General features: G+C 36.2%; 1 protein-coding gene across 1 annotated transcript; it reads right to left on the reverse strand.

Annotated features, from left to right (window-relative positions):
* Positions 1 to 11,831: 11,831 nt before the first annotated feature.
* ADAM29 (ADAM metallopeptidase domain 29) lies at positions 11,832 to 14,000 on the reverse strand. Its single transcript, XM_030879242.2, has one exon. It carries the CDS (start codon positions 13,998 to 14,000, stop codon positions 11,832 to 11,834), a length of 2,169 nt encoding a protein of 722 aa, XP_030735102.1.
* Between the last annotated feature and the right edge of the window lie 307 nt (positions 14,001 to 14,307).

Genomic DNA, 14,307 nt, shown 5'->3' on the forward strand with positions numbered 1-14,307 from the left:
TTTGCTGTGTTCCATAGGTTTTGGCAGGTTGGATTTCCATTTTCATTTGTCTCAAGGTGGTTTTTATTTGGGTGCCCTGGGTGGGGTGGTTTTTATTTGGGTGCCCTGGGTGGGGTGGGACCCAGTCTCTGGCAAGGTTGCCTGCTAGGTATGAAAGGTAAGAGCTGCTTTGGAGAGGCACTTGACAGGTCTAGGCTGTCTGCTGTGTGTGCAAAGCAAGAATTTCTTTGGAGGCGGTGCCTGTTCCAGCTGTGGCCACCCACCGGATGTGGTGGGGCAGGAGCCACTTTGGCCGCCCACTGGATGTGTCGGGGGGGGGGGCAGCTGCTTTGGAGAGGTGCTGGTCAGGATGGGCAAGTCTGCAGGGGAACACCAGGGTGGGGTGAGCAGTGCTAGCAGAGTAGATGATGTATGTCAAAAATGGTGCCCACCAGTGCCAGGACATAATAGCTGTTTCTTGATCTCATGTTGAAGTTCCTGAATATTCCTAACGAGACACCCTTGTCTGCTGACCACACTCTGTTTCTCTCTCCCTCCCCCTCCTTCTCCCTCTCCCTCTTTCTCTTTACTGACTAGGTAGTATTTATTGAGTACTTACAATATGCCAGACAGTATCCCTACTTCACAAGGCTCTTGTGATAATTATATATAGCTGTTATAGAGTGCCTGGTGCATAGTAAGTACTCAAAAATGACATTAATATTATTGATTTCTAAAATTTACTTTGCTTCTGAGGGGACCTGGATTCAGCTGGGCCATACATGGTGGATTGGACTCTCTTTTTGGCCAAGAGTTGATGCTGCCTAATGTTAGCTCTTAGCAGGTCTGACAGATATGTCCCAGGAACCACAATTATTCTTAGAAACAAGAGTAAATATAACCAGTTCTTCCCATTTCTTGGCTCAGCAAACACCATTTTTGTGTAATAATAACCCTGCATGAGGACTAGAGCAATCCCCAAGAAATTTGACTCCTTATGTTGAGAGTCAAAGTATCCACACAGGCAAAATCTCCTAAAGGACTGGATCAGTCTTTGTTGGTCAATATTCACACAAATATCTTGTCTCTCTTCTGTGAAATCAGGAACCAGGGAAGGTATTTCTGGTGGCTTGAACTTGGTCCCTGTGACCACACTCTATTTCTATATGATGTCATCAAGACCTATGACAGGACTTTCACCCGTCTGATCTTTCACTTAATCTCTGGGGTCATTTTGGCTGACTACCTCACATATCCTTTTAAATATTTGTTAGATTAAAAAAAAAGACCCTAATGTAGAAAAATAAAAATGTCTATCAAAAGATGAATGGATAAACAAAATGTGGAGTATACATAAAACAGAAAATTATTCAGACTTTAAAAGGAATAAAATTCTGACACATGCTACAACATGGTGAAACCTTGAAGATATTACACTAAGTGAAATAGTTGCCCTTGCCTGAGGAGACAGATCCAAAAAATATTTCTAAAACCAATGTCAGAGAGTGTACTGCCTATGTTTCCTTCCAGAAGTTTTATGATTTCAGTTCTTACATTTAAGTCTTTAATCCATTTTGAGTTTATTTTTATATATGGTGTGATTCTTTTACCAGTTTGATTCTTTTGCATGTAGCTTCCTGGTCTTCCCAACACCATTTATTGAAGAGGCTGTCTTTCCCCCATTGCATATTCTTGCCTCCTTTGTCATAGATTAATTGCCTATATAAGCGTGGATTCATTTCTGGGCTGTCTATTCTTTTTCATTGATCTATGTATCTGTTTTTGTGCCAGTACTGTACTGTTTTGATTACTGTAATTTTGTAGTATAGTTTAAAATCATGGGGTGTGATATCTCCAGTTTTGTTCTTATTTTTAAGATGGTTTTTGCTATTTGGGATCTTTTGTGTTTTCATACAAATTTTAGAATTAGATGTTGTAGTTATGTGAAAAATTCTGTTGGCATTTTGATAGGGATTACATTGAATCTGTAGATTGTCTTGGGGAATATCATCATTTTAACAATATTAATTCTTCCAATCCATGAGAACAGTATAGCTTTCCAACCGTTTCTGCCATCTTTAATTTCTTTTCTCACTCTCTTATAGTTTTCAAAGTACAGTTACTTTTACCTACTTAGATTTATTCTTAGGTATTTTGTTTTTTATATGATTGCAAATGGAATTGTTTTCTTAATTTCTCCTTCTGATAGTTTGTTGTTAGTGATTGCTGTGGCTAGGACTTCCAATACTATGTTGAATGAAAATGGTGAGAGTATCCTTGTCTTGTTCGTGATCTTAGAGGAAATAATTTCAGCTTTTCACTGTTGATTATAATTTATGTGGGCTTGTCATATATGGGTTTTATTATGTTGAGGTATGTTCACTCTATACCCACTTGGGGAGAGGTTTTTTTTTTATCATAAATGGATGTTGAATTTGTCAAAAGATTTTTCTGCATTTATTGTGATGATCATGTGATTTTTATTCTTCAATTTGTTAATGTTGGTGTATCACATTGATTTATTTGCAAATATCAAACCATTCTTGCATCCTTGGGTTAGATCCCACTTGATCATGGTGTATGATCCTTTTAATGTGTTGTTAAATTTTGTTTACTAATATTTTGTTGAGGAATTTTGCATCTATGTTCTTCAGTGATATTGGCCTGTAATTTTCTTTATTTGTGATATCTTTGTCTGGTTTTGGTAACAGGATGATGATGGTCTTGTAGAATGAGTTTGGAAGTGTTCCTTCCTTTGGTATTTTTTGGAATAGTTTGAGAAGAATAAGTGTTAATTGTTTTAAAATGTTTTATAGAATTCTGTGAAGCCATCTGGTCCTGGGCTTTTGTTTGTTGGGTGTTTTTTTTTTTATTACTGATTCAATTTCATTACTGGTAAATGGTCGGTTCATATTTTCTATTCCTGCTTCAGTTAGGAGATTGTACATATCTAAGAATTTGTCCATTTCTTCTAGGTTGTCCATTTTATTGGCATATAATTGTTTGTAGTAATCTTTTCTGATTCTTTGTATTTCTGTTGTTTTGGTTGTTAACTTCTCCTTTTTCATTTCTGATCTTATTGATTTGGGTTTTCTCTCTTTTTTTTCTTGATGAGTCTGGCTAAAAGTTTATAAATTTTGTTTATTTTTTCAAAGAACTGGCTTGTAGTTTCATTGATCTTTTCTATTGTTTCTTAGTCTCTATTTAATTTATTTCTGCTCTGGTCTTTTTTATTTCTTGCCTTCTACTAACTTTGGATTTTGTTTTTTCTTCTTTTTCTAGTTTCTTTATGTGTAAGGTTAGGTTTTTAATTTGAGATTTTTCTTGTTTCCTGGGGCAGGCTTGTATCACTATAAATTTCCATCTTTGAACTGTTTTTGCTGCATTCCATAGATTTTGGAACATTATGGTTTTGTTTTCATTTGTCCCAGGTATTTTTTTATTTCCTCTTTGATTTCTTCAGTGACTCACTAGTTGCTTAGTAGCATATTGTTTATCCTCCACACGTTTGTGTTTTTTGCAGTTTTTTTTTTCTTATAGCTGATTTTTAGTCTCATAGCATTGTGGTCAGAAAAGAGGCTTGATATGATTTCAGTCTTCTTAATTTTTTTTTTTTTTTTTGCAGTATGCAGGCCTCTCACTGTTGTGGCCTCTCCCATTGTGGAGCACAGGCTCCGGACGCGCAGGCTCAGTGGCCATGGCTCACGGGCCCAGCTGCTCTGTGGCATGTGGGATCTTCCCGGACCAGGGCACGAACCCGTGTCCTCTGCATTGGCAGGTGGACTCTCAACTGCTGTGCCACCAGGGAAGCCCAGTCTTCTTAAATTTAATGAAACTTTTTTGTGGCCTAAAATGTGATCTGTCCTGGAGAATGTCCCATGTGCACTTGAAAAGAACGTGTATTCTGCTGCTTTTCAATGGAATGTTCTATATATATCAACTCTATCTGATCTAATGTGTCATTTAAGACAAGTGTTTTCTTATTTTCTGTCTGTAAGATCTTCCATTGATATAAGTGGGATGTTAAAATCCCTATGACTATGTTACTGACAACTTTTCCCTTTATGTCTGTTAATATTTTCTGTATGTATTTACGTGCTCCTATGTTGGGTGCATATATATGTACAATCATATCTTCTTGGATTGATCTCTTTATTTTTTAATGTCCTTTTTTGTCTCTTGGTACAGACTTTGTTTTAAAGTCTATTTTGTATATATAAGTGTTGCTACCCTGGCCTTTTTTTTTACTTACATTTTCATGGAATACCTTGTTCCATGCTTTCACTTTCAGTCTGTGTGTGTCCTTAGGTCTGAATTGAGTCTCTTGTAGGCAGCATATATATGGGTCTTGTTTTTTAATCCATTTAGCCAATTTGTCTTTTGATTGGACCATTTTGTCCCTTTATATTTAAAGTAATTATTAATAGTTATGTACTTATTGCCATTTTGTTAATTATTTTCGGGTTGTTTCTGTAGTTCTCTCTGTTCCTCTTTTCTTTTCTTCTCTTCTACCATGAGCTTATGACTTTCTTTCGTGTTATGTCTGTATTCCTTTCTGTTTATTTTTTGTGTATCTGTTACAGATTTTTGGTTTGTGGTTACCTTGAGATTCATATATAATAACCTATTTATATAACAGGCTATTTTAAGTTGTGGGTTGCTTAAGTTGTATCACATTCTAAAAGCACTATGTTTTTACTCAGCCTTTCATGTTTTATGTTGATGTTATAGATGATTTTACTACTTTTTTTGTTAAACCTTTTTACTAGCTTTATAAGTGGTTGATCTGTTATTTTACTGTGTGTTTGCTTTCACCAATGAGATTTTTCTTTTCATAATATTCATATTTCAAATTGTCTTTTTTTTCTGCTTAGAGAAGTCCCTTTAACATTTTTCATAAAGCCAGTTTTGTGGTACTGAACTCTCTTAGCTTTTGCTTGACTGTAAAACTTTTGATCTCCCCTTCAAATCTGAATTATAGCCTTGCTGCATAGTCTTTGTTTTAGGGTTTTTTCTTTTATTACATTAAATATATTATGCCACTCCTTTGTGGCCTACAGAGTCAGCTGATAGCCTGATGGGAGTTCCCTTGTATATAACTTGTTGCTATTCCTTTCTGCTTTTAATGTTCTTTCCTTTAATGTTTGCCATTTTAATTGCAATGTGTCTTGGTGTGGTCTTCTCTTGGTTGATCTTATTTGGGACTCAGTGCTTCCTGATCCTGCCTATCTATTTTCTTTCCCAGGTTAGGAGAGTTTTCAGTTATTATGTTTTCAAATATGTTCTAATTTAAACTAAATAAAACTCTAATTAAAGCTGTAGCCCAACACCATCTCAACTCAAGTTGTGAAGGATTGTGAATGCTCAGTTCCTCGCTTAACTTTCCATTGCCGTATTTGAGTTCACTGGTACTTAACACAACTCCTGACCTCTTGCAAAGGACTAAACTCTGTGATCTTGTCAATGTTTGAATGGGGGGGGGGGGTCAGTGTTTAAATTAGAACGTGATGGGCTATAGTTTAGAACATTTTGGTTTGCCCTTGGATTCAACTTCAGCAGGGCCCAGGAATCCAAGCACCATGAGAAAGATCAAGATTTAATTACATTCTTTCTACTTACCGAAGTATTTCCTCTACTACTGCTTTCTTAGCAATCTTAGGAGTGGGATGTAGGCCTAAGTCATTTATTTTTATGATTGGAATCCTTGCAGACCCAAGTCTTTCCCACCAGCTTATACTGTTGGCAAAGTTTCAGCTGGTTTCTTTTTTATTTAAATTGAGATATAACTGATAAATAATACATTAGTTTCAGGTGTATAACAATGATTTGATATATTTATATATTGTGAAATGTTATGTTTGATACTAATGTAAATGAAATGAATTTTCAATTTCATTTTTACCTGCTTGTTACTGGTAGTTAGATAATGAGCATGGAATACTGACCATGTAATCAGCAACCTTGCTCTATTAACTTAGTTATTCTGTTAATTTATATTTTCTAGGTATAGTATAATGCCACTTGTGAATAATAGCAGTTTTATTTCTTCCATCTTTATTCTTATACCATTTTATTTCTAATTTTATTCAGTCTAGCACATCTAGTAACATGTTCATAAGAAGTAGTGACAGGGTGCCATTTTTGTCTCTTCATCAATATCCTTAGAAAGTCTCATACAGCTCACCATCATGTATGATATTTCCTGTGGGGCATTTTAGGTCATTTTTTTTTTCTAGATATACTTGATTATATTAAGAAAATCCCCCTCTCTTCCATGTAGACCAAGCAATTTTATTAATAAATGTAGACTTTGGTGAAATAATTTTTGTGTTTATTGAGATATGATTTTCTCAGGTACTCTGTTAATGTGAATTATAGAGATTGCTCTTCTGATAATTTAGAAATACCTAAAATATAAACCATTTGATCATGAGGATGCATTATTGTCTACAAAACATGCCGAAATTTATTTTCTTTACAAACATTTTAAGAATATTGTTGACCTGAAACAAATATACTGCCAGTTTTTTCTCTAGCTAAATTGGGTTTATTTGGGATCAGCAAAGAATTGCAGCTCAGAGTCTGCAACCATGGCAAGCCATGTGCAAGCTCCCACACACAGGGAAGGAGAACTCTTTTGTAGATAGGAAAAGGAAGTTGGGTGGGCCATACTAAACAAAGAGTCCATGGTGTTTCATTAGCTAAGTTGCTGCCAAGAAAGAAGAAGGACCTTTCTTCTTCCTGTTGAGTTCTGTTATCATTCAGGGTGTGAGAACTCTTCCTTCTGGTCTCACAACTCTATTTAATTGAGGTTATTGTTTATTTTTTACAATATCTACTTTCATAAAAGAAATAGATAGGAAAATTTGGGGGGTGTAATGCCCTTGTCAGGTTTGAGAATTAAGTTACCCCAAGTCTCGTAGAGTTTTGAGCTATTCCTTTTCTTAAGTTCATGACATATAAAGTTAAATCAGTGCATCTTCAGTCTTCTTTTTTTTAACATAGGTATATGAGACTATACATTTTCCTTAAAACACTGCTTTAGTTGACTACTATGTAATATACATATATTGTAGTTATTTGTGTTTCAATTCAAATTATTTCTTAATTTCTGTTTTGATTTCTCCTTGACATATATATTATTTAGAAATATATATTTTATTTCCAGTTGTGATATTGTGATTTATAATAAGACATATATATTTGAGCTTTAACCTTGTTCCTGTCACAGAGCTACTAAAAGCCTTGGAATTTTTAAAGTGATGAGAGCAATAAAGTTGTCCTTTGTTCCATTAATGAGGTGACTTTTCGAAACCACCTAGGGAAGGATGCTGGTTGCCAGTGGAGCAAACCATGTGATTAGAGGGTAGGAATTTTCATCCTCCCTTGCCCCCTACCTCCGTGGAGGGAAGAGGGACTGGAAATTGAGTTCAGTCACCAATGGCTAATAATTTAATGAATCATGTCTAAGTAATGAAGCCTTCATAAAACACCAGAAGGGTGAAGTTTGAAGAGCTTCTGGGTTGGTGAACACGTAGAGATGCAGGGAGAGAGATACACATGAAGAGGGCATGGAAGCTCTGCACCTTTCCCACGTATCTTGCCCTGTGCATTTCTTCCATCTGGCTGTTCCTGAGTCATATCCTTTTATAATAAGCTGGTAATTTAGTAAGTAAAATGTTTATCCGAGTTCTGTGGGCTGTTCTGACAAATTAACTGAACCTAAGTAGGGGGTCATTGGAACCTCTAACCTATAGCTTGTTGGTCAGAAGCACAGGTGACAACCTGGACTTGTGATTGGTATCTGAAAGAGGGGAGAGCAGTCATGTTGGGCTGAGCCCTTAACCTCTGGGATCTGACACTGTCTGCAGGTAGTATTAGAATTGAGTTGAATTGTAGAACACCCAGCTGGTGTAGGAGAATTTCTTGGAGGTGTAAGGAACCCCCCAAACACACATTGAAATTGGGTGCAGAATCTTAGTTGGTGTCAGATGTGGGATCAGAGTCAGAACTGTACCAGGCAATTGGAGTTTTTCTAGTTATATTTAATGCTATTGACTTCCAGCTTAATTATATAAGGTCTAGAGAAAATATACTCTTTTTAATTAAAACCGTGTGAAATTTGTTGGGGCTTTCTCTTTGGCTCATCATAAGGTAGACTTTGGTAGTAGTCCATACGCAGATGAACCAAGTGAATTTATCCACTTTTGGGTTTATCCCTTCTCTTTGTATACCTATTATATCAAGTTTGTTAATTATGTATTGAAAGTCTCCTGATCCTGCAGGATTTATTTTCTACTCTTTCTGTTACTACTGAGAGAAGTGGGCTAAAAGTATCCCTACTGGTAATTGTAGATTTGTCTATTTCTATATTTTCTTCTCTGTATTTGAAGTTCTATTAGTGGATGCATACACATTTAAGATTGTCATATCTTCTACTGATTTGCCTTTTATCATTACAAAATATTCCTTATTTATAGTAATGCTTTGTGCCTTAAAGTCTTTGTCATCAGATATTAAAAAGATTACACTAACTTAATTTGGTTAATACATGCATGAAAATTCTTTTAAGTTTTTACACTCTCCACGTCTTTATTTTTAAATTGTTTCTAATAAACAATGGCATAATGCTAGACTTTATACTTTATTCACTTGAAATATGTCAGCCTTCTACTTAATGTAATCCATTTTACATAGATCTTATATCTACCAGGTTTTTTTTATTTTCACATCTGCGTTATGCTTGTTTCTCCTCAATTGCCTATACTTGTAGAAACAAATATCATTTATTATGCCTTTTGTTCCTTCAGTACATTTCTTATATGTATGTAGTCTTATTATTTTAATGATTACCCTAGATTTGCAACATGCATCTGCAACATCATATAGTATAATCCACATCATTAATTTACCTCTTCCCAATATTGCTAGAAGTTTAGACCTTTTATCTCTATTTACATACCTCCCAGCTTTTGTGACAAATATATATTTGCATTTTGTTCTGCATATATTTACGGTCCATAAGATACTACTAGTATCCTTGTACAGTTAATTTTAATTAGTTTACCCACATATTTACTGCTTCTTGTGTACTTCACACCCACCTGCACATTCATGTTTCTTTCTGGTATCATGTTTCTCCTGACTGAAAAAGAAATGATATTTCTTTGAGTGCTGGCCTGCTGGCAATGATTTGTTTGCCAAAGGAAAGTTTTGTTCTCCATTATTGAATGTTATCTTCACAAAATAAAGAATTCTAGTTTGGCAACTACAATTTATTGAGTAAATGTGTTATTTCAGTGTCTTCTGCATTCAATTACTGAAGTCAACCATCTATTTTTATTGTCATTTCTTTTAAGATATGGATATTTTATCTCTGGCTGCTCTTAAGATTTCTGTGTCTCTGGTTTTCAACAGTTTTACTATGATATGGTTAGGTGTGTATTTCCATGTGCTTATTCTGCTTGAAATTCATTGATTTTCTTAAAGCAGTGGCATAATATGTTTCCATACTTAGGGGAAATTTTCAGCCATTATGTTTTTTATTACTTCTATTGAATTCTCTTCTTCCTCAAATGATACTCTATTTGAATGATTTCAGATTTATTGATGTGTTTCACATATCACTTCTCTATTTTAATGCTTTTTTCTATGTCAGTCGTTGACTTTTTTAAAATTAACTTTTCTTATAGTTAACTAATTTAGCTAATTATACAATGCAGTCAATAATTCAAACTGTTTACTGATTTTCTGAATTTAATAAGTTCGCATAGATGCCAATTTTCTGGTGAAATGAATCTACCTTCTTTCACATGGTCTATTCATTTTTCTTCCAGTTTCTCTAAAATACTAGCCATAGGGAATTTTTGTTCATTATCATCTTTTCCACTCTTTGGATCTTTTAGCTGGCTTCTATCTTTTCTTTCACTATCTTTGTTGTTGTTTTCCCTTTATTATTGGCCATAATTTCTTCCTTTTGATATATGTGATAATGCTTTATTGTATGCTAGATGTTCTATATAAGGAACCATAGGAGTTACCTTCAACTTGAGAAGTTTCTATCTTTCCTCTGTTTGGAAGTTAGGCTGAGTGACTGATGACTTTAATTCAATAAGGAATTGAGTTTGGTCAGAGATAGTGTAGTTTTAGTGAGACACATATACTTTACTGGACTTTATACTGGGAGCCCATAAGCCTCTATTTCTCAGCGCTGAAAGCAATGGGTGACTATGTTCTGATACTCAAATCTTCAAAACCAAGTTCTCTAGCTTATATTCCAAGCTCCTTGAAAATCAGCCAGATGTTTTAAAGAGAAGGCATTATATGTCCTTGAGGCAAACTCCTTTCCACTAGGTCTTTGCTTCCTAACTACAATAGATTGCAGATATCTTTGTCTTTAAAGACTTTAACCTATTTCCCAGCAAATGGATCTAAACTTAGCAAAAGTGGTGTGGGAAAAACTCATTTTGAATTTGATGCCCTTAAGTGCCTAATTTATCAATCTAGTCTATTCTGCACACTAAGAGTTTTTCAGGTTTCTCTTTCTTCAACAGAGGAATTCTAACTGGGTAGGCCAAGCTTGATCATTAATTTATATTCAAAACCATCATGTTACAGGGGACAAAGATTTTTGTTCCAGGGGAAAAAGTACTGATAATTTAAATTGTTTTCCCTTCCTTGTAATTTTTAAGTCTTCTAATCTTCGTTTTCTCCACAGTTCTATGATACTTTTAAAATAAAATTTTAAGAAATGTTCTTGGCATTGTATAGCTGTCATTTTCAGAAAAATTGCTTGTCTGCATAGACCTAACTAAAATTGAAAGTATCTTTTTTACCCTATTTTATAACCAAAGAAACCCAGAAATTTAGAGACAACTATTATTATCATTCTGTACTTTTTAAAATTTTGTTGGAAACTTGCAGTAAATGTAAGTAATTTTCCCAAGATGGTTAAGGGCAGTGGTAAAGAAAAACTCAATCAAACAAAGGAAAAAAATTGATATTTCGTCACTCCCAATGAATGGTACTTAATGAATAAGTACTTCATTATACCAAGATGAGTACTGTAACAGAATTCAGTCAGAAAAAAAAAATCAGTGATTTTAGGGGGATGGAATTAAATATAAGGCATTGGGTAACCAGCTACTAAAGAACACAGCAAGTTAAGGGAGGCATTGTGCTAGTAACTGGTTAATAACCATAAAATACTAATTGCAAGAAGGTGATTTCATTCATGGAGCTGAAGAGCAAAGGGAAGAAGTAGGGTTACTTGAATCTGGAGAACTGTAAGGCTGGCCCCATGAATCTCAAAAATGAGACTCAAAACTCTCACAGCAGGTACTGCTAAGCTGGTGCAGAGGATCTGAGACATTGGTAGAGAGATCAAAGACCTGGGGCTCAGACCCAGACAGCTATGCTGGTATCTTTTAGACTGACAATGAGGTTGGTCTGGATTGAATTTTTTTTTAAAAGGATATTGAAACTAAGTATAACTGCCAGTGTAAAATTTGTTATTAAGATTGACATACAGGAAGCAGATCTCCCAGATTCCCAAATCCCCTTGCATTCACCCTACTGCAGATCTCTGTAGAAAGAGGGCTGATACAGCAGCAGTGTGGTTCCTATAATGCAGAGCACAAAATGGGAAGGGGCTTTGACACTGAAAAGCAGTAACTTAAAAACTGGTACACCACCCAGGTACCATGCCTTTTTCTAGAAAATATAAAGAAATACATTTCAGGAAAAATAAAATTTCTAATTGTTTAAAATAAAGAAGAATAAGTAGAAACATTATAGGAGTTACCTTTTTTAATGCATATCTATTCAGATACATTTTTGGGTACTAATTGTTTTTATTTCCTATGTCGAGTCTGAGTCTTTTGCTTGGGTTTTTCTTCCTTTTTTTCCTTACGTTTTTTCCTCATACAGAGCAATAGAAGACAGCATAATAGAATTAACAACAAAATAAGACATGTTAGGGCCAGGTAAATCTTCTTTATCCTCTCTCTCTTAGGGGGTGGGCCACTGTCAACACTACCTCCATTGCCTTGTTTTAGGCAGTTGGGAGGGTCCCACTTATAGTTGCAATGGCAGTGATGTTTATTGTTGCAGATCCCCCTCATGTTACAGAACTTAGGTGAACAATTACTATCCAAGCGAGAGAGATGGACACACTTCCTTCCGATGCAGACATGTTCTGGGCCACACTCTGTGCCGTCTTTCACATCACCAATATCAGGTATGGTCATCCCTATGTGGTAGTCTGTACCCCAGCAGGTGGCATTGTTGAAGCGAGTCCCATGCACAGTAGAATGCTCTGTCAGAAGGGGAATTTCTGCCACGTTATCGCACTGAATTCTCCCACATAAGCTGTCCAACATACTGCATTTTAGATATGTAGGGCCTTCGACTCCACAGTTACCAAAACGGTCACCTTGAGTGTTTACTTGTTTGTAGCAACTGTCGTTTGCATTTTTTGCCTTTTGGCCGAAAATCTGCCTACACTGTGCGTTGCGGTCATTACATCTCTTTTCATAGCAGTAGGCGTTGTCATTACAGGGAATTCCATCCTCTACGTATACATCGTCTGGGCACATATGGGATGATCCATTGCACCACTCTGGAAGATCACATTCATTGACCTCCTTTCTACATATTTCTCCTGATGGTAAGAACTTGCAGTCCTTGCAACAAAGCCCAAAAGCACAAGTAGACCCAAAACTCAGACTGCAGTTTGTCAGACAACAGGCGTCTTTTAAACAATCCTGAAAAGATCCACAGTCACACTCTTCTCCTTCTTCAACAACACCATTTCCACAGCGCTTCCTTGAAAACATGTCCTTTGTGTATACAGTGTACTGCAAACATTTTGCCTGCTGTACAGAATATCCCCAAAAATAAGAATAACTACAATTGCTAAATTGGGCTATTGGTGGGTTGTCATGACGCATTATACATTTATAATAACCTGCAGAACACACACACAATACATTATCATGAGACATACCCAAATTATGACCTATATGATGAGCTACTGCAATTCCAAGAATGGCCAAGGTTTTGTTTGCAAAAGTAACAACTGCACAACTAAAGTGTGACCTACACATTCCTGCAACATAGCCTAAACCAGTTAATCCTCTCAAGGTCTTATTTATAAAAAGATGTACAGTATCATGTGCCATGCGGGCATCAATGGTATTAGCCTTCCAATTGCAAAAATCTCCCAGAGACCTCCTTGTAGCATCCACTTCAACCTGGTTTCTTTTAGTCCAGATCTCCATACCAAACAATAACACCTTCATACCCATTACCTGATAAATGGAATCCACTATATTTACAATAAGAAATAGATCCTCCTGCAACTTTGAGACATTCCTTTTATAATGATTATATAGAGTGTTGTCCACCACCAGTGCAATTTCAACAAAGAATGAATGGATCCACCAGCCATCATAATGACTTTGTTTCAGAATAGAATTATCAGTCTCTTGAAACTCAAATTGGTGTACAGTTTCCTCTTGCATAAAATCAGATTTCATGTTTGGGAATTGGGTCTCCTCACTGTCCATTTTATATACCAGGTGTTCAAATTTTGTAGAGAAAATCATGGGCTTAATTTCATAAACAACATCGTTTATCTGTAATAATCCTCGAAAGCCACCAGAACAGGTACTGAGGGCAACAAGGGATTCTGGGTCCCCCTCCACATAACCATGGTAGTAGCAGTCATTCTGGACAAAAGGCTGGTCCTTCAGGAGAGCGCCCTGGTCTGAGTAGGTGAACACTGGGAGGTGTCTGGACAGCAAATGCTTCTTGATATTCATGTGGAAAACGTGTCTCTGGCCCCCAAAATGCAGGCTGTAAGAGAGCCGGCCTGGAGGCTTCATGCTTCTGCCAGTGTGTGTTACCTTCAAGGGAATCACCACTTCTGGAGGACTGTGATATTGGGGGTGTTCAGCCCGGATGTGTCCTGAAAAAGACAGAAACACCCCAAGCCAGTGTAGCAAGAGTATGATCCTCATGTACAACAGGGCTTTAATCACAGTCATTATGAAGCTACCATTATTGGTCCAGAGAAGAAGGCAGGCAGGGTTGGGAGTCACAGATGGTCTGGCTCCTTATTCTGAGCTGCTTAGTGTACAGAGCTTATCATTAAGTATCTGTCTTCTGGCAGAGTTGAACCATTAGAGCATAAGCCCTACAAGTAAAACAGAATATAACATATGGATGGGGGTGATTAGAAAAGGGCCTAATAGGGAGAAAGAGAAAGTCATACAACAAAAGTGATTAGTGTTTTGATCAAGGGTTGACTCTAGAAACTGCACAGAA

The sequence above is a fragment of the Globicephala melas genome, chromosome 6, assembly GCF_963455315.2.
Source record: "Globicephala melas chromosome 6, mGloMel1.2, whole genome shotgun sequence".
NCBI lineage: Eukaryota > Metazoa > Chordata > Mammalia > Artiodactyla > Delphinidae > Globicephala > Globicephala melas.